The sequence below is a fragment of the Biomphalaria glabrata genome, chromosome 9 (assembly GCF_947242115.1).
Source record: "Biomphalaria glabrata chromosome 9, xgBioGlab47.1, whole genome shotgun sequence".
NCBI classification, from domain to species: Eukaryota; Metazoa; Mollusca; class Gastropoda; family Planorbidae; genus Biomphalaria; species Biomphalaria glabrata.
The window spans coordinates 32,900,428-32,921,613 of NC_074719.1; the positions used below are offsets into that span (position 1 = coordinate 32,900,428).

The 21,186-nt window shown below is 35.8% G+C and overlaps 2 protein-coding genes across 6 annotated transcripts in view; one reads left to right on the top strand and one right to left on the bottom strand.

Moving 5' to 3' along the window:
- Positions 1-730: 730 nt before the first annotated feature.
- LOC106053330 (uncharacterized) lies at positions 731-13,680 on the bottom strand. The gene is made up of 3 exons (XM_056041328.1): positions 13,490-13,680; positions 5,317-5,805; positions 731-3,305 (listed from the first exon to the last, which is right to left on the bottom strand). The coding sequence occupies exons 1-3, from the start codon at positions 13,548-13,550 to the stop codon at positions 3,166-3,168; spliced, it is 690 nt and encodes a 229-aa protein (XP_055897303.1). The 5' UTR covers positions 13,551-13,680; the 3' UTR covers positions 731-3,165.
- Positions 13,681-17,332: 3,652 nt separating this feature from the next.
- Positions 17,333-21,186, top strand: part of LOC106053331 (uncharacterized) — a 43,801-nt gene continuing 39,947 nt past the window's right edge. For 3 of the 5 annotated variants that reach the window (XR_008779620.1, XR_008779619.1, XM_056039909.1), the window contains exons 1-2: positions 17,357-17,443; positions 20,975-21,047. Coding sequence is in view for 2 of the 5 variants with exons in the window: in XM_056039909.1 (XP_055895884.1) it covers positions 17,439-17,443; positions 20,975-21,047 (78 nt within the window). In the remaining 3 variants the exon portion in view is untranslated. Of the gene's footprint in view, positions 17,444-20,974; positions 21,048-21,186 lie in introns of all 5 variants that reach the window. The other 2 variants (XR_008779621.1, XM_056039910.1) reach the window with 2 other exon arrangements.

Sequence of the window (21,186 nt, forward strand, 5' to 3'; positions counted from 1 at the left end):
GTTATTAAAATATTCAAATCAATAAACATGTTGAGATGACCTATATCAGTGTTTTCACTTTTTACCAAAGTGAGTTGATATAAGCTTTGTAAAGAAGATTTTTTAAATTAGTTCTTCTTGGTAACAAAATAAATGAACTTTAAACTGATGTAGATTCTATCACTGAATTGAAACAAGGATCAACCTTAAAATGATGTCTGGTGTAGTTTTGTCTGAAGAGTATCACAAGATTTGAAAAAAAAGCTGCTCGTTTTTCTTTTTTTACAAAGCGTATTATCAACTCACTGTCTGTCTAGTAGAAAAGTTTTTACACGTTATTTCTCCCCCAATCAATCTCAAATCAAGCTGAAATTTTGCGCAACTATTTCTTTTACCTGACAACACAAGCATACATTTTAAAAATATCCAATTAGTTAATTTACTATTGGTAATTAATTATTTTGTTCGGAATAACGAACAAGGGAAAGAAATTGTACTTGACAATATACAAGCAGAATTAGTCCCCTTTATAGATCGTCGTCTGAGGCTTAGTGAACACAAACATGAAACAAAAACAATAGATACAATCTCCAATGTTCATGCGCTAGCAGAGTGGTTACCGTGTCTGTTTGAGAAGCCTGAGAAGGCTTTAGCCCAGGAGTTCGAATTCAAGTCGTTCATTTTTTTAACCCCTAACCCTAACCCCTAACCCTAACCCTACCCTACCCTAACCCTAACCCTAACCCTGTTAACAGCGCTTTATAAATAAAATTATTAAAATAAATACATTTAAAAAGTGATCACCCAGATACCCTTTCTTTCTCCCCTACCCCTTTCCACCTGATCCAGAAATGTGATTGGATCAAAGCGTATCAAAGCGTATTGAGAAAGCTCAAAGCATGAAACTGCGTTAAACAGAAACAATTGGTAAATAAATAATTCTAATTGCACAAATTTATTATTGTTAGGCTATAGTCTAGATATATAACAAATGAAATGACATGACTGATCCAAACTTATTTTTAAACTTAATAGAAGATTTTTTTAGCGGCCCCCGAAAGGGGAAAAGACGCTATTAGATTAGTGTGAAATGTCGGTCCGTCCGTCCATCCCGTTTAGATCTCGTAAACTAGAAAAGATAGTGAAAATATTTCTGATGCAACGGCTACTTTTTTCTTTTCTGAAAGCGAAAAATCTAATTTTTTAAATCACTTATGAAAGCAGTTTTTTCTATTAACTATTAAACACTCAAACACTTGAGTCTCATTATTAGGGGAGACAACCGTTTTCCAAATTTTTAACACATTTATGCAAACGTGTTTTGTCAAAAAATTTTGTTTTATATTTGTATTGTTAAGTTATGTACTAAGTACTACATTTACACACAAACAAATGTTTCCTTTTTTTCAAGACTAAAAATCTATTTAGTATGCATTATAAGTTAGACATAATTTAAAACGAATAGTAATCTTGTAAACTGCATTTTCTTGTCATATTTTTATTGCAAAAGTTGTTTTTTTTTTGTCTATTTTTGAGGATTCGAATAAGAGATTGAGCCTTTTCAAAACAATTACGTGAATTATAAGACTTCAGTTAGGCCAGGGGAGGCGCGGTAGCTGAGCGGTAAAGCGCTTGGCTTCCGAACTGGGGGTCCAAGGTTCGAATCCTGGTGAAGACTGGGATTTTCAACTTCGGAATCTTTGGGCGCCTCTGAGTCCACCCAGCTCTAATGGGTACCTGACATTAGTTGGGGAAAAGTAAAGGTTGATCGTTGGCTACATGACACCCTCGTTAACCATAGGCCACAAAACAGATGAACTTTACATCATCTGCCCTATAGACCACAAGGTCTGAAAGGGGAACTAGTTAGGCAAGGTTCACATCTAACTTTACATTCACTTTCACCTATCCTTTCATCTGCTGGACCGATGGGGCATTACACAAGATCTGTCGACCTTCTTTCTCCATTGTTATCTGTCATTTGTCTTTGATATAATTTCATTCGGATGTTCTTTCTGAAAATATTGAAGCCTGCCTGGGTGAACCACTTCGGGGGCCGATTCTGAGTTTGTGTTTCCACACAAACTGTCTTTGTAACCTTGTTTTTTTAAAGTATTTTTAAAATTTTGCTTGTTTTTCTACTTCAGTTCCTAGAGCTACATTCCAGAATCCTACAGCAGATTTATGTACAGCAGGTGCTGGGTTTACCTAAAAGCGACATTAGCTTTAGCTTAGAACACCCACTTGCCTGAGTTGGGGGGGGGGGGGATCAGGGGCGTCCTAAGAATCCCGAAATTCAAAATCCCAGTCTTCAACGAGATTTGAACCTGAGAACCTATAAAGATCAACTCAGGTGCTATTTTCCCCTCCGTGGCATAGAGGGAAGAAGCTGGCGGCTGTTGGTACCTGAAAGAGACAGTTGGAAAGCTCTCACGAAGGCCGTGGCACACAGATTCAAATCACAAGAAAAGCCCTTGTAGAAGACTGGCGCAGAAGACCCCAGAAGGCTTTGTCTGCATCAGATGTGGAAATTATGCAGGACAAGAATGGGTTTGCTTAGCAATGTGATACACTTCACCCATCCTTAAACTTTCGAAGTCATTGCCATTATTATGACAATCCAAATTTGTACTGAAATATAATATCTGAACTTATAACGAGTCCCATAACTGGAATAGCTTAGGGCCTTAATAAGTCTGAAACTATTTGTTTTTAAAAACCTATAAAGTTCTTATTGTGATGTATGTCCATAAAATACGATCAGAACCTTAATGGAACAGATCTACAGATTTCATACAGATATGTAAGTAAATCACATCTCTTTATATGTGAGTATTACCAGTTTCTTTATATGTGAGTGTTACCTATTTCTTTATATGTGAGTATTATCTATTTCATGAAGTTACAAAAAAAAATAAATTTTTAAATAAATGTCAAAAACATTAATAAGTCCAAAACAACAGTCAAAGAACTAATTCGATCTAATGTTTGATACAGTTACCTGTGTTCACTTTCTTTTCTTCATTTCTTAGTACAGTTCTGGATTTGAAGTCTTGAGGAAACAAACAAACTGGTAACGTAAAAAGTTCGAAGCGAAAAGAAATGAAACAAATCGCTGGCCACGGCGAAAGAATTTCAATTGAACTTGAAAAAACAAAATTTAAACGTTACATTTTTTTTTTCAATCTAGATTCTAGACGGTACTGGAGTCGTGACTGAGTGATCTATGGCTTTGGATGTATGGGCCAGTCTCTTTTTTGGCGTGGATTCGAAACCTATTCTTGCCAACAATTTTTTTCCCCACATTTTAAAAAACCATTGCCAGACTGTAGAGACAGAAAGCAAAATAAAATAAAATAATAGTATGTAAACACAAAATACATAGATGTACAACAGTGCAAAGTTTGTAGTTGGCGGGGTTAGGTTTCAGGTGTTAGAGGGACCCCAACCATTTATGACCAGTGAAATCTTAATTATAAATGACCTGGGTTCCATCTGTGAAACGTGGTGGTCGAGTGTTTAAAAGCTTGGCTTCCGAGCCGGTGACGACGAGTTCAAATTCCGAGATTTTTATGTCGCCACTGAGCTCGCCTGACATTAATGATTGGCTGGTTGGTCTTTAACAATATCTGTAATCTTCAGATACAGAAGAGCTTAACACTGTCAATTAGGCCGTTAGTTCTTATAGGGAATTAAAAAAACAACAGTCCAACGTGAAACTACATAAATAAATAAATCAATATTTTAAAAAGCCTTAGAAAGAGAGAACACAATTTGAATGAAAAATAAAACTTTTAAAATAATGTAGTCTCATTCGATAAGCCCTCTAACTATTAATATATATATATATATATTTATTTATCTGTCTTTATAACTGTATCTACGTATCAATAGGATTAAACACAATAGTATGTAGGCTATGCCTAGGCTTTCAATAAAAGGACTAAAACTACTTCAGACTAAGTGAGAGATATTGATTGAAAGGATTTTATTAATAATGTAAGCTGGAATAATATTTTTAATTCGCCAGTAATCTCAAGTATTTGGTCCTGTTATTGTGCTAATAATGACCACGTTTGCATGCAGAGTACAACTTTATCGTGTCAGGTAAATTGTTGATACAAAGGATGTTTCACATTGTGCTTTAGGTCAGGGAAAAGAATCAGGGCAAATACGGCTAAGAAGGGGCCACTTTACTAGAACATGATTTATAAGCTGATCATTATGGTTTGTAGATTTATTATGTTAATTTTTAATTGCTAAACAAGGCTAAAGTGCATTTCATTCTAAAGTTCAAATATTTACATAGATTTCGAATTAAAAAAAAAAAAAGTCGGTTACATGTTTCTTCTCATTGAAACTTTTGCTGACCTATACATCGATTTGACTTTAAAAAGTCCCATCCAGGTCCAATCAAAAGACGAACATAACCCGTGGTAAGTTTTTTTTTTTCACTAAGCACTTTTAGAAGAAAATGTCGGGTATGGAGTTCTATAGACTTTTTTTTTTTTATTCTGTAGTATGCATATGGTTGGCTATTTAATTGCATTTATATATGATATTAACCAAAAAATAAAAATGAAATAATGCTCTTGTTTTAAGGACAAAACTCTTTTGGCCATTGAAAAGTGAACACATAATACGTAGCAGATAAAGTCTGACAGACGATACGTTCATTATGAAACGTTTCATAACCTTGGGGGAGGGCGGCGAAAGGTGCGGACAGGTGGAAGACGAAGGTGGGCGTTCTTAAAGTAAATAAAATTCCGCCTTTGAGACCTAGCAATCTATGGGGCAGATGATGTAAACGTCTTTTTTTGTCTGCATTGGAGTTATAAATCTCTCTCCCCACCCCATCCTTTTCTCACTTTAGAACCGTCCGGAGTGTCATATCATTGTACTGTTGACGTCTTTTGATTGACACAAACAGGCCCGTGACATGACGCCTTGCTTAACATAAACATGATCTTATGACTGTCACTCCGTTACAGAAGAGACCTGCTTGCTCTATAGGTGCCTAAAATGTCTAACGCTCGTTGGCTCTTCCCACCCCACCAACTTTCTTTCAACTGAATAAAAAACAAAATGAAGAAAGTGCTTTAGACTTCAGGAGAACAAATTTTTATGCTGCTCAAAATGCAGGGAGAACTTTTGCATCCGGACGCCCATGGGAGAGTTTCCAGCTTCTAGCTGGCGGGAAAAGGTGGGTGTCCCACCGCATTTTTTATTGTCCCGGGGGAAGCCAAAATTGTAGTTTGAGAAACACTGCAGGTTTATGTGACAACTGAATGTTCTAAAAAGAGTAACAGATGACAGGCCTAACAAAACATGTCTTACTTTTTGGGGTTGTGCTCGTGATTGACGTGACAGCGGATGTCGTGGGTTGTTTCAACGTAGTCCCTTGTGTTGTGGATGTGGTTGACAACGTGATTACTGTAGATGACATGTTGTTAAACGCCGTAGTCCCCGTAAATGTAGAAGTACTTGGAGGCGTAGTCTCGGCTGATGTTGAACTGTTATTTGTAGTAGCCTCAGCTGATGTTGGACTGTTATTTGTAGTAGCCTCAGCTGATGTTGGACTGTTATTTGTAGTAGCCTCAGTTGGTGTTGGACTGTTATTTGTAGTAGTCTCAGTTGGTGTTGGACTGTTATTTGTAGTAGCCTCAGCTGATGGACTGTTATTTGTAGTAGTCTCAGCTGGTGTTGATGTTGTATTAGCTTCCATTAGCCCTGTCGTAGTCACTGGTGCTGCACTGGTTGTAGTCTCTATTGGTTTTTCAGTGGTCGTACTTTCTGTTGGTGCTACAGTAGTCGACGTGGTATTCTCTGTTGGTAAAAAAAAAGTAAAGTTTCAACATTCAGACCTTGTGGTCTATAGGGCGGATGATGTAAAGATCATCTGATTCTGTGGCCTACGGTTAACGAGGGTGTCATGTGGCCAGCACAACGACCAACCGCCTTTACTTTTCCCCAACTAATGTCAGGTTAGAGCTGGGTGGACCCAGAGGAGCCCGAAGATCCCGAAATTAAAAATCTCAGTCTTCACCAGGATTCGAACCCCGGTCCCCGGTTCGGAAGCCAAGCGCTTTACCGCTCAGCCACTGCGCCTCCCTTTAGGTTTAGGTAATATTAGATCAATTGTGTGATGTCAACATTTTATTTACTCAATGTTACAATGCTTGTAGCCTTATCTTCTTATCTTATACTCTCTGTTGGTGCTATATTAATATTCGATTAAAAAAAACAATTCCTTTCTACAGTTGGAGTTTGTTTATATCCAATAGACTGTACTGATGATTTAAAAACTAAACGTATATCAATGGAATAATTAAGCCTTCTACTTCTATCTCAATGATTGTCAATCACAGTGTTTCCACTAGAGGAACACAATTTCGGTCGCGCTCACTTAGCCTGAGAGAGAGGATGGGGGTGCGCTGTAAGCTACCAAAGTGTGCCCTGGGAGGGTTTTTAAATGAAATGAAAAAGAAAAGAAACTTGATTGTTATTTCATTTTTCAGCTGCCCTCGAAGGGGAAAAGCCGCTATTATTTTGTGTAGTCTGTCCGTCCGTCACATTCAGATGTCAAAAAACATAAAAAGTTATTGAAAATCAAGTCTCACAATGTTTTGCAGCTTGCAAAATTCTCGTGCAACGGATACTTTTTGTTTTCTAAAAGTTTTTTTTCTTCATAAAAATACACCACTTCTAAAATAATACATAAATGTTAAGGATATAGTTTAACAGAAAAATATTTATTCCGTATTTTTAGTAATATTTATTTATTTATATTTGTCAAAAATGTGAAAAAATAAAAAAAAAATTAATTGTGTGTTTTCTTATTCACCAGCTTCTAAATGTGAACAGAAAATATTTATTTTTGTTAAAAAAGTTTAAAAAGCTAAGAATGTACCGTGTAGGTAACTGTCACGCATATTTTACTATAGTAGTCTTCATAAAGTCTTAAATCTCTCTCTATATATAATTCTCTTCACGGCTCAACAGTTTGGACAAAAAGAAGTAATGGAAAGACCATTCTTTTATTTCCGCAAGTCGGACTAGAGTTACCTCACGTAACTTAAGCGCGAATAAAAAAAAAGAAAAAAAAAAGGGGGGGGGGGAGAACAAGTAGTCTATTCTGTATTCATGCGTCACTAAATAGCAGGGCTGTTCTTAACCATTGTGGGGCCCTATGCGAAAGTGAAAATTAAGAGTTTGTATTCGAAAATAAATTTACATTTTATTCATTCTTTACTACGTACAGAATTTCTTTACGAGCCTAGCGTGTAGCGAAGTCATATAGTATATCATCAAAATTCTGTTTTCTTCAAAAATCACGCTCAGTAGCAAGAATTACCAAATGTTTTAATCTATCCTCGAGAATTGTTGACCTCAAGTAATTCTTCATTAGTTTGAGGCGCGAGAAGCGTCTTTCACCATATTCCACAATTACGGGTATTGCATAATGCATTTTTTATCGCGCGTAGGATTGGCGTTTTCCATATTGAATGACACCCCAAAATGGCAATTTTTTGTCTATATATTTACGGAGATTTTTATGAGTTTTCAAAAGTTTTTATTAATTTCCGGAGATTTCTCGGATTTATTCGTACATTTTGCAATTTTTGGAGATTTCCAGGAGCTCCTGGTAAATCATGAGGCCGCGGGAAATCCGTTATAAGTTATAAAATGGTTTAATTTAATTATTTACACCTAGAATTAGCGCGGGCCCTATGAAAGTGCGGTGCCCACTGCGGTCGCATAGGTTGGAGTGGCATAAGGCCGGCCCTGCAAAATAGTTGCGTATGCTACGCCGTGTGTCGACTAGTAATAATATATTATTCTTATTTTTTTGTCAGCTTCAGTAAGGGTACAACTCGAAATTACGTATGCGTGTTTCGTCTGTCTGTCGCGCACAAAATAAAAGGAAAGCTCTTGAAAATTTCATTTTACCTTTGCCAAAAAATTAAATGTATTATAAGTAAAATAAAATCTTAATATCGAGTATGGACTGTTGCATATTTTAAAAATGAAAACACATTAAAACAAAATGATTGCTTGAAGTATTAAGAGTAACAAAACTAAAACAAATAAATACCACTTCTCTTATTCATGTTAAACTAGGCAGAGTAATTGGAGGCCCTAGACGAAGTGAATTTGATGGGCCCAAATGAAATTGTAAAATAAAAAGATCTAAACATAAAATTGCGCAATGAATTGAAACTTTAATTTCAGCATCTAAATCAACAAATATAATAAATTCATATAGTGCAATTCCCGTAGCGTGTGGAATCTTGAATCATAGTAAACACTTAGAGTTATAGGCCTACCAATAGGTGAGTTGCAGAGTTCTGCCATGTTTGAGATTTTATCCAAAGTTCGTTTTTTTTTTTCAAAAATGTTTTTTCAGTCCTTACGAGGCCCCCACCAATCGGGGGCCCTAGGCGTCCACCTAATTTGCCTATACCTAAGGCCGGCTTTGTTCTATGTGTAATAATTAATTTTAAAAAATATTGAATCCCCATATTGATGAAATAAAAAAAATCAAAGCATTAGGGTTTATTAAAAAGAATTTTTTTACACAATTAAATAAGAACATAAATCTAAAATGTTATTTAGACTTGTTTAGGTCAATAATAAAATATGTTAAGAGACCCCTCATTCAAGAAAACATTAAGAAACTGGAACAGACACAAAATAGAGCAGTGAGATTCAAAGAGAACGAATATTCACATTTGACTAGAGTAACACCTCTAGTAAAATCATTAAATTTAGAAAGCCTTCAGGAGAGAAGACTCAAAAGTAAAATAGCAATTATACATAAAACACTGACCCATAATCTTCATATAGTTAAACAAAATCTAATAAAATGCTCAGAAAGACACACAGATAAAGGCACATTTCCTGTTCCATATATTAGAACTAATTTGTACAAATGCTCCTTCTTCCCTAGTGCTATTAGAGCATGGAATGTGTTGCCTGAATCAGCCAAGAAAACCAACGACCTGGCAGAATTTAAGCTATTGATTAACATGCATGACTAGATTGACCTAGGAAAACACGCAGGAAGTAATCATCTTCTTATCTGAAGAAACGTCTGTATTTTATAAGATAAGAGGGCTCCCGGCTTCGAATCCTGGTGAAGACTGGGATTTTTAATTTCGGGATTTTTAAGGCCCCTCTAAGTCCACATAGTTATGACATTAGTTGGGGAAAAGCTAAGTGCTTGGTCGTTGTGCTGGCCACATGACACCTTCGTTAACCGTGGTCCAAAGACTTCAACATCATCTGCCCTATAGATCTCAAGGTCTAAAGGGGAACTTTATGGATTATATTACATTTATTATGTCCATGGAAGTTTATCTTGTATCTTATATTGTTTGTTAAAAATTAAACTCCATTTTTTTTCTTCCTTGTTCTCCTTGGAGTGCTCAGATGACTAGACCAATACATGAGATGAACTGCGCAGTGGTTTCCAAATCAGGGAGCTTTCCGTAAGGTTTTCTTTCTATTATGGTGTTTTGGGCCAGTGTCTTTTTCGAGCCTCTTGGTTAAAATGCAAAACGTCAATTAAAAAACAAACTATGTACACGTTGTACGGATATTTAGCGGCCTCCGAAAGTGGAATAGACGCTATTAGTTTTGTGTGGTCTGTCTGTCCTTCCGTCCGTCCCATTTTAAATCTCATAAACTAGAAAAGATATTGAAAATCCGACTTCGTGATATTTTAGACTTTGGACCATTCAAAGTTCTGGTGTAACGGCTACTTTTTTCTTGCTAAAAGCGAAAATTTTATTTTTTAAACCAACTATGCAAGCAGTTTTTTTTCTCATAAAAATACATCTTTTTAACAACTATGCACTAATAATAATAATAATTAATAGTAACAAACAAGGGAGGTTATTTAGAAAGGGAGATGACTATTTACCATATTTTTAACACATTTATGCAAATGGTTTTAGATTTTTTGTAAAAAAATTTTTTTTACAATTGTATTGCTAATTTAAGTACGCTCTGTCATACTAACTACTACATTTACAAAGAAAATGTGTACTTAAAAAAATCTATTTAGTATGCTTATAAGTATAAGTAAGTGGAACATAATCTTAAATAACAATTAATAATTAGTTTTTCATATTACCGCGTGAACTGCAGCTACCACACCCATAAAACATGTAACTAATGGAATTTTTTTTCGGAAATGTTTTTTCTTGAGGTTTTGAATAAGACATTCACGCTTCACAAAACAATTAGATCAATTAGATAATCATTATATAACATCAGTTAGGCCAGGTTCACATCTAACTTCACCTTCACTTTCACCTATCCATTGATCTGCTTGACCTTTGGGGCACCACACAAGATCTGTCAGCCTTCTTTCTCCATTTTTCTCTGTCATTTACCTTTAATAGAATTTCATTCCGATATTCTTTCTGAAAATATTGAAACCTGTCTTTTAACCTGCCTGGGTGGACCACTTCGGGGGCCGATTTTAAGTTTGTCTTTGTAAGCCTTGTTAAATATTGAAATGAATTAACTGATTAATTAATTAAATGTAAATGGGAATAAGAAGACTTAGCTAAAAAGAAATAAAAATAATTTAAAAATACGGAATTTGTGACATATTTCTAATTCTGCTTTCTAATTAGAATGCGGCCTTTTTGAGAAATACTGAAAATAAAATACAAAGGTTTGATAGATTTAGTTGTTCTTCGCGAATTGCGGCGGTCAGGTTGCATGTCTGTCAAAAAGCGTTCTTAGTGAGCACCTAGAAGTTAAAAGGAACTTGCTAACAAAATTTGATATGGATAGGTGCGAGAGATCTCATGATCAATGATTGGTATCAGTGGCGTCACTAAGGGGTGCGGGGGGTGCCGTCCGCACCGGGTGACACCCGTTAGGGGGGGGGGGGGTGACACCCAAGTAAAAAATGCACTTTGAGAGTGACTGACACTTTTTAAAAAATAAGCGACTGTGGATAAATATTGGAACATGTTATTCACAATTAATAAATCACAATTAATAAATCTATTTATATATTTGTTTTCATTTCGACTAAACATTTTTTAAAATGAAATTCTATCAAATGTTTGAAATGTTATATCATAATTAATATTACAAAGAAAACAAGAAACCTTACTTTCAGATGTATACCAGCTGCATGTATGTAAATGAACACTGCTTTGATTCAAAACCAATTTTAATCGGATCTATTGAATTTGTAGCTAACAACGAATGCCAACCAATAGTTACTGTTTAACAAATGACGACACTCTTCAGGCATAAAATATTATTGAAATCTCAAATGTAAATGTAAATAATGTAAATTTTGTAGAATTGGAAAGTAAATACGTGGCCATTGAGAGTTCTGAAGACTATGATTTTATTTCATTTTTATGTAAAAGAAGCTGTAGCCAATGTGATGGAAATGTTACAATGTGTCAATCGAGTGGTTTACTTGAATATTTTAGGGGATTTTTCTTCTTGGCTAGCACTAAGTATGGTTCTGATGCTTCCTAAAGGGGATGATTTAGTCCCGTAATAGCAAAATACTGTATTACTTTTTGTTGTCGACTATTTTCAACTAATTGTGTTGAAATGAAATAGAAATTTGTAACTTAATTAATGTGTGGTTGAAATAAAGTCCGAAATTGAAATATTAAAAGACGTATGAAGAATTTATCTGGATTGGAAAATTGGAAAACAAGGCCGTTTGGCTTCAAATACAATTGATAAGAAAGTCGTCGCTATGACTAATTTAAAGAAGAAAAACAATAAAAGGATATATTGCACGGACTGTTAAGGATATATTGCACGGACTGTTTCTATTAAAGCAGAATATTTGACATTTTGTGACCATATTAACAACGAGTCTTTATTGGGTAAAGAATTTCCATGAGATGATTGACATGTTATGTAGATATAACACATAACTGAAAGTACACCTGTCATGGTAAAAAGTTTATAAATGTTTTAGCAAACGACAAAAAGATATTAAGGTCAGTATTGCACCTTTGTATCCTGCTTGACAACACACCTGACATAGCACACACTGACCCAAAAAATCAGAAGTTATACGATTTTAAGGGAGACAAAAAAGCTGATGAGATCAACGTATTATCTTAAAATGTCTAGAAATTTATATGCGGAACCTCGGAGGAGTACAGGGAGGAGGTGTACTATTTAAGAAGAGAAAAAGAGGTTCATTCTTATGCGCATTGATCTTTTTTTTTTAAACTTTGAGCTTCAACTCCTACTGGAAGCAATCATTGATGTAGCAGATACATTTGAAGCAATCCAACCTAAAAAGTATATAGTTCAACAACCAACGAAATATTGTAGATGTCAGTTTCAAAATATTGGCGTAAATGATGATTTCTCAAAAGGCGACATTCAAACAGAAATAGCATGACTGGGAAGCGATCTAAAGGTAACAAAAGTTATTCTTGAAGAAAATAAAAGTTGACTGTGGAAACGATTGAAGGCTTTGTTACATGATTTAGAAATAGTTTTAATGTCTTTATCTGTGGTGTTATGGGATAAAGGTTTTGTAGAATTAAAATTAAAAACTTTTTTTTTTTAGAAAAAGGAACAAATGACACTTTTATAATGGGGAATTTTATTAAAAATGAGATCGTTTAAGACATTAACTTTGATGTAGTTAATGATAAGTTTTCAAGCTTGTAATCCAGAAAAAAAAACAATAGTGTAATTTACTTTTGGTTGCATTGTTGCAAAATTGAACTATATATTAATGGCAATATTCTAAAGATTACGGATGAGTGCAGAGTTTCACATGACTACGTAAAGCCAGTGAACTGTAGATAAATTGTAATAAACAACTGAATTTTAAAATTTAATAGACACTCATTTTATAGTTGCTGAACAATCAGGTAACTTAAATAATTATAAACAGTCCAACAAACAAACAAACAAAAAAAAAGGATTTTTAAAAGGAGGAGGAGGAGGGGGTGACACACTGAGCTGACCGCACCGGGTGACACCCTCCCTAGTGACGCCACTGACTGGTATGTCCATTATAGATTTTCGTGTAAAAAGATAAGTAAGGAATGCAAATTATATTTACATGTCACGCACATTTTTCTCGCATCTAATTGTTGTTTACATTATTAAAGATCTAGGATCTAGGACTATATATGTTGTCATGTTGTTGCACTATTCCTTTATTTGAAGAGAAATAAGATAATGGTTTTAAAAGTTCTTATCAATAGGCAGATCAGTTGGGGGCCGCTGCTGAGTTTATGTGATAACACAAACTCTCTTGATAACCTGAATGCTTTACTTTCTATCAACTAATGTCCCATGGATCATAATACTTGATTGGGAAATGTTTTTAATTTCTACTTACTTACGTATCGCATATACAATTTTTTATCAAAATTATCTATATACTTAAATTATTGAGTAATTGTTAATTTTTTTCCCCAAAAAGGTAGAATAAGAAAACATATAGCTATTAAAAGTAAACTAGTATTTAAAAATGTGTACATACCATATAGAAATAAGGCAAGTATCAAGATTTTAATTAACTTTCCAAGACGTGGTATTGCCATCTCTGTTTCTGATAATTGCTACACCTCAAAAATCTAACTGGACGTAGCGACTAGACATTCATTCGGAGGATTATGAAATGCTCTCCCTTTCCAAAGGGAGTAAACTTCGCACTCCCTCTTTTCCACTCGCTCTCTCTCCCCCTTTAAATAGTTTATATATATATATACATACATAGATCATAAATGGTAGTATTGAACATTAAAAAAAGGGGGTATCTTGTTAGCACTTCTTGAATTAGAAATGGAGTCAAACGACTTGTCAAGCTGTGATTATGAATCATTGAATGTCCAGTGTATTCTTAGGTTTAACTAGATTGGACTTCGTGAGACAGACTGCACTTGAATGTTTTTTATCAGCTCGTCTGTTTGCTCGTTTGATAGCAGTATGGATAGATTGTACTTAGATTCATGTCTGTAAATAGATAGATAGACAGACACAGGCAGACAAACATGTATATAACATATATAATTGCTCATATGCTTAAATACATACATAAATATATACATCCATATTTAGAAACGTAAACAGATTTAAGGAGTAGTAGCAGATGATCAACAAAATTAAAAATAATTGAATAGTTCTGAGTAAAACTGTTATTGAAATGAATGTTTTTTTTTACAAAGCTTATATCAGCTCACTCTGTCTGTCTAGTAAAAAGTTTGTACACGTTATTTCTCCCACACCCAATCTCGGATCAAGCAGAAAATTTTCACAGTTATTTCTTTTACCTGACAACACAAGAATCCATGGGCGTAGCCATGGGGTGGGGGGTTAAGTGACTGATTTTTTATTTGATTTTCTTTATTTTAGGTGAGATTTTAAAACTAAACTATCACGTGCCTAAAATTATTTGAGCGTAGCCAATCCAATTGGGAGTTTTGAGTTTAAACCCCTCTCCTACAGATGGCTTTTTTTAAAGTTTAAAATCCCTCAAGATAGTTTTGATGATCTCCCTACAGAGCATTTTGAGGTGTAAAACTTACATCTTCAATATTATTCTAAAGCAAACTACAGTTACTAAATTCTATTACCTTAGCTAAATGGGGTTTTGAATTAAAGAAAAACTAACTCGAGAGATTGTTTAGTTTTTAACCCCCAACAGATTATTTTGACGATAAAACTTCCCTTTCCGATATAAAATCTAATGCAAACTACAGTCACCTAATTCCAAGAGCGTATTCAAGAGAGGTTACATATTTCTACCAGTGGCGGGGCTCCATTAATAGAGTGCAGTGCAATTGAAAAACACTAAATGTGGCTCAACAAAGATGGCTAAGACAGATTTTAGGAGTCACTTTTAGAGATCGGGTCTAAATCAAGGAAATCCTATGCCGAACTGGGAGTTGACCCCTTAGTAAGATTGTGAGAGAGCGACGCATGAGGTTTGCAGGACATGTTCTCCGACAAAATGAATTACGCATAATAAGAGTTGCGATGACATCCTAGTACAACTTGGCGCCACAAATTCATGGAGATCCTCAGAGCAGGTGGAAAGAGGCTTCAGACTTTGCCAGTGACAGATTTTTGTGGAAACAGCTTGACGGCAAATGCGCCGAACGGCGCGGGAGGGTCTAAGTCAGTAAGAATAGCACATTAGGTTTTTGAAATAAACCTTCTAATAGCAGGAAAATGCACAGTAGATACCTCAGAATATGTATTTTGTTTGCTTTCAAAACCAGAAATAGTGCTTGGCGGCGGGGCTTCGCCCCGAGCTGGGGGAGCGCTAGGAGCTCCAGTGATTTTTTAGTTTTCAACTCCTAACAGATGATTTTCACGATAAAACTTCCCTTTTCGATATAAAATCTAATGCAAACTACAGCAGTCACCTAATAAAAAATCCCCCCCAACCCCCCCCCCCCCCCCCGAAAAAAATCCTGGCTACGCCCATTCAAAAATCAATTGAAAAAATTTAACAGTTTGTTTTCGTATCAAACAATGTAAGTAAATTGTACTTGACAGATGTGGTGGTATAAGCTGAATTAGTTCTCTTGAGGAAACTTGAGCCCGGAGTGAACACGTTTTTTAAATGTATTTAAATAGCAATCACGGTGTCATTAAAACAGATACCTCCTTCTCTCCCCACTCCATATGCCAACTGGTACAGATAAATGATAGAGCGTAGTGAGAAAGCTAAAAGCATGAAATAGCGCTTAAAAAGAACAATTGGTAATAATATTTCTAATTGCACAGATTTATTATGTTAGTCATGTCTAGATCTATTACAAATTTAATTACATGACTGAATCATTAATTATCAATAATTAAAAGTGTGACACATTAAATAGAAATTATTTGTCCAGTTTGGCGTATTTCTTCTCACTTCGTTCTTCAATGCCACAATTTATAACTTTAATGTTCTAACAGGTTGGTTTTTTTTTTAAATCGTCCATAGGCGATATGAATTAGTGATCTTAATCAGCTCCAGAGGAGGGCTGAAGACAGCGTTTATTAGAATAAATCAAACGTTTTCTCTATGTTAAAAATGACGCGCCCTTTCAAGAAAGAGCTATTGACAAATCAAAATAAAGTGAAAGATGGCGGCCTGGAGATAAGTTATAAGAGGCATGTTCATAAGTTTTCTGAGAACGAAGAAGAAGAAGATACGTTTTCTAATCCTTCTCATCTCTGAAAATATTAACACTACTTCCTTCCACCCCAAATTGGCCATTGATCATTACATCATGCAATATGCGCGATGACATCCCGACATCAAATAGAAAGAATATAACTAAACTAGTCGACCAACGGCGTAGCATACGCCGCTGTTCGGAGGGCCGGTCTTAGGGCACTGAAACCTATGCGATCGGAGTGGACGCGACCTTTCATAGGCCTCACGCTAATCCTAGGTGTACATTTTTAAATTAAACTATTTTATAACTTATAACAGATTTTCCGCGGCCTCCTGATTTACCAGGAGCTCCTGGAAATCACCTGAAATTGTAAAATATACGAAAAAGTCCTGGAAATCTCTGGAAATTATTTAAATCTTTTGAAAACTTATAAACATCTCCCGAAATATAGACGAAATTGTCATTTTGGGGTGTCATTCAATATGGAAAACGCCAATCCTACGCGCGATAAAAAAAAACGGCATTATGCAGGAACCTGTAATTGTGGAATCTGGGGAAAGAAGCTTCTCGCGCCTCAAACTAATGAAGAATCACTTGAGGTCAACAATTCTCGAAGATAAATTGAAACATTTGGTAATTCTTGCTATTGAGCGTGATTTATGTAGGAAACAGAATTTTTATGATGTACTGTATGATTTCGCTACGTAGTAAAGAACGAATACAAAGATGAATATATTTTCTAATACAAACTCTTAGTTTTCACTCATTATCCGTATCCCCACCCAAACTGGCCCCCGCGAAATCCGTTAAATTATATACGTGGGGTAACTCTATTCCAACTTGCATCTTTCCATGACTTGTTGGTGGTGTCAGACATGTTTAAGCCATGAGAGAATATATATATATAAGCCACGCTTTACATTAGGGAGCCTCTGAGTCCACCCAGCTCTAATAGGTACCTGATGTTAGTTGGGGAAAAGTAAAGGCGGTAGGTCGTTGTGCTGGCCACATGACACCCTCGTTAACAGTGGCCCCCATAGATTGCAAGGTCTGGAAGGGGAGCTTTACTTTTTTTTTAGCAAACAAACATTCATAGCTAACTGGAAGACATGAACATCAATCCTAAGACCCCTTACGTATCAATGCTCAAATCATTAATTAGTTAATTGGTAGATTTTTAATTAGTTTTTATGTTCCTAAGATCAATACTATGTTGTCTAGACAGTACTTAAGACAGAAGCACACAGCTTACTAGCAGATTCAGACGTGTAAGTTGGCTTTTGTATTCGATACTAATAATAAACTACTTGTATTTGCATGCTGTAAGTATTCATCTTCTGGGGTTGTTGACACTTAGTAAATACAAGAATATGAAATGTAATTAATTTTGACTAATTTCCATCAGCCTTCTATTAAATGTCGGCAATGGGCGTGTTATAGCTGGACTTGCAGATTTGCAATTAAAGTGTTTCTGAAATTATATTTAGAAAACAAAGTCCTGGCTAACTCAGTGAAATCTGTACACTTCTTCTGTTAGTCACAATTCTTCTATTAGCCACACGGTTAAAGAAAGTTAGCCTCATTTCCTTTTTACGATACATCTATGCCTCTATGTAAGTCAAAACTTCATGGAACAACCTTTTTGGTGGGTGGAACCTGGATAGTCATAATTTTTCAAAGAGAAAAAATAAATCAATTTAAATTGGCTAGACAATTAGGTCTAGATTACTGACCTATATATAAGCGGTAAGGTGTTTGGCTTCTGAACCAGGGGTACCGGGTTTGAATCGTGTTGAAGACTGAGATTTTTTTTTTCGGGATCTTCAGGGCGCCTGTGAGTCCACCCAGCTCTAATGGGTACTTGACATTAATTTGGGAAAAGTAAAAGTGGTTGCTCGTTTAGCGTGGGCCATAGAAACGGATGACCTTTACATCATCTGCCACATAGATCATTACGTCAAAGTGGAACTTAATGAATATATAAAAAACAAAACTTGTAATTGAGAAATTACTTATGTTTGATAAAAATTCATTTTGAAAGATTTTAACTTTAAAAGAGAAAAACATAATTTTATTTTTTAATTATTATTATTCTAGTTGCCAATGATTTTTAAAATTGTATTACTTTAAACGATCAAAACATTGGCGAATTCGATGGGGGCTGCCTCTGAGTTTGTGTAATAACACAAACTCTCTTGTTTTATTATGTATGTTTTGCCGAAGGTTAAGAAACACTGCTTTTTTATCTTTCCATTCTGTGTGTATGCGTTTATACATAGGGTTAGGGTTTACTGGGCGTTAGGGTTTTGGTTTTGAAAAAAAAATTGCTCCCCCCACTCAAAACGCTAGTGGGTAACACAAAGTCACAAACTTAAACCTAAAGGTGCAAATAAAGAAATCTAGCCAGTGCCTTCTAACAAAGCCAGCTACTCAAAGGCTCAACTTTTCAGCTATCTAATGGAATTTAGTAGTAGATCTTGACTGTATTAGCTCATTTGGTGCTCAAGGTAAAACTGTAAAACCAGTGTTACTCACGTCCACTAGCGGATCCAGAACTTTGGAGTGGGGGGGGCGAATTTTTTTCAAACCCTAACCCTAACGCCCAGCAAACCCTAACCCTATGCATAAACGTGCGTACAGCGCGCGCGCGCACACACACACACACACACATATATATATATATATATATCATTTCTCAACCTTCGCCGAAAAACAAAACAACTGGGGCCCCGACGACAAAAGTGTTTTTTTGCTTTTTTCACTGTAGAAACGTATTCTCCTGACAAGTACAGCTCATTATTCATCAATGGAGTTCGGGGCGAAGCCCCGACGCAAAAAAAGGTTTTCTTGCATTCTTCACTGCAGAAACGCATTCTCCTGACATCTACAGCTCATTTTCACCAATGGACTTCGGGGCGAAGCCCCGACGCCAAAAGCGTTTTCTTGCATTCTTCACTGCAGAAACGCATTCTTCTGACATCTACAGCTCATTATTCATCAATGGAGTTCGGGGCGAAGCCCCGACGCCAAAAGCGTTTTTTTTGCATTCTTCACTGCAGAAACGCATTCTCCTGACATCTACAGCTCATTATTCATCAATGGAGTTCGGGGCGAAGCCAAAAGCGTTTTCTTGCATTTTTCACTGCAGAAACGCATTCTCCTGACATCTACAGCTCATTATTCATCAATGGAGTTCGGGGCGAAGCCAAAAGCGTTTTCTTGCATTTTTCACTGCAGAAACGCATTCTCCTGACATCTACAGCTCATTATTCATCAATGGAGTTCGGGGCGAAGCCAAAAGCGTTTTCTTGCATTTTTCACTGCAGAAACGCATTCTCCTGACATCTACAGCTCATTATTCATACTATTAAAAAAGGACCTTGAAAATATTCTAATATAAATTTATAGGCCCATAATACATTGCAAATAAAAAAATTATTCGATAAAAAGTATTTAAGAAAATTGAAGTATAAATTGTGAGTTATAGTCCCAAATTTATTTAACTAGAAAAATATCAGATTGAGTAAAGGTTGGGAAAAGGCGACTATGAAAACACTATTTGAGTTTAGAACTCATCTCAATCATGACTTTTATACTGAAAAATTTCGTTTGAATGCAAAGTCTTTCTTAAAATAATTATGATAAATTCATGTGAAATTATATAAATAAACTCTGTCTGGAAATGGGAGGGGCGGTAGAGTGAAAACGATTAATCTTAGCTTCTTTAATAATTTCTGCTAAATATTGCATTTGGCATTAAAGAATAGGGGTGGGGCGACTCGATATAAGAATTTAATTTATAGTGTATATAAATTATATTAGTGACAGATTTTTTTAAAATTTTGTAATTTCTTAACTATAATACAAAAAGAAAAAGTATTGATTTTTCCGATGGGGGAAATGCGATTGCATGTATCGCCCCTCCCAACTGGTACAACCATCTTTCATTTAAATTTACTAATGATACAATTTGAGATTAGAGTATGGTACGACATAATAAACAATGGGTCACATATCAATACGTAGTTTATATTATATAGATATTCAACTAATTTTGTTCACAAACTATGATTCTCCACAAAAATAGGACCGCCCCCCCAGCACTCAGAGGGCTAGAGTGGGGAGGGCAGTACATGCAATCGCCCCCCCCCTCACCCCACCGAATCGGCTAATATGCCAGAAAGGGAGCGACATAATATAAAATGTATTTATTAATTCAACTAATTTTGTTCACAAACTATGATTTCTCCATAAAAACGGACCGCCCCCCCCCCACTCAAAGGGTTTAGGTGGGAAGGGCAGTAGAGGTATTCGCCCCCCCCCCCCCCCACCAATCGGCAAACAGGGAACGATATAAAGATCGGTTAAAATATCAATAATAAGTTTTAATAATATAGATATTTAATTGATTTTGTTAGCAAGCTGTGATTTCTACAAACAAATTGGACCGCCCCCCCCCCACTCGAAAGTGTAAGGGGGGGGGGGCGCGGGATTGATACCATCGCCCACTCCTGACCCCACCAAATCGGTCAACATACTAATGGGGGGGGGCGAAATAATCTAAAAATAGGTTGAAATATAAATAATTTGTATATATTTTTAACATAAGTAATAAATTCGTATACAAATTGTGTGAATCCTATACTTAAGTTCGTCCGCCTCCCCCCCCGGGGGGGGGTCGGCCGAGTGGGGGGGGGGCGATCGCCCCTACCGCCCCCCCCCTGGATCCGCCAGTGCTCACGTCGCGCTCATCATAGTTTGAGAAACGCTATGTTGTACTGGGCATCTTCTTAAGTTTTATTTAAAACAACAAACACTTACGTAGATTATAATGATTTTCCTTTCCTAAACAGAGTCTGCCACCAGAAAATGTTGCTTATCACACAATTGTTGGCTTGTATCATCGGAATGACAGCTTCTGTTAAGGTATATTAAATATATATGAATATATATATATGAATATTAAATAGATTTCTTTCATTAAAATTCCTCTATTTAACTTACAAATTCATGAGCGGACAAGGATCTCGAAAAGGGCTCTAACAATTTCTACAACTGGTGTATA

What these genes read in the sequence shown, in the direction of transcription:
- LOC106053330 (XM_056041328.1), bottom strand. Translation starts at nt 13,550, where the DNA reads ATGGCAATACCACGTCTTGGAAAGTTAATTAAAATCTTGATACTTGCC. An exon ending in ACTTGCCTTATTTCTATATG is followed by an intron (nt 5,806 to 13,489) that starts GTATGTACACAT and finishes TTTTACCAACAG; the next exon opens with AGAATACCACGTCGACTACT. An exon ending in CACGAGCACAACCCCAAAAA is followed by an intron (nt 3,306 to 5,316) that starts GTAAGACATGTT and finishes CTGTCTCTACAG; the next exon opens with TCTGGCAATGGTTTTTTAAA.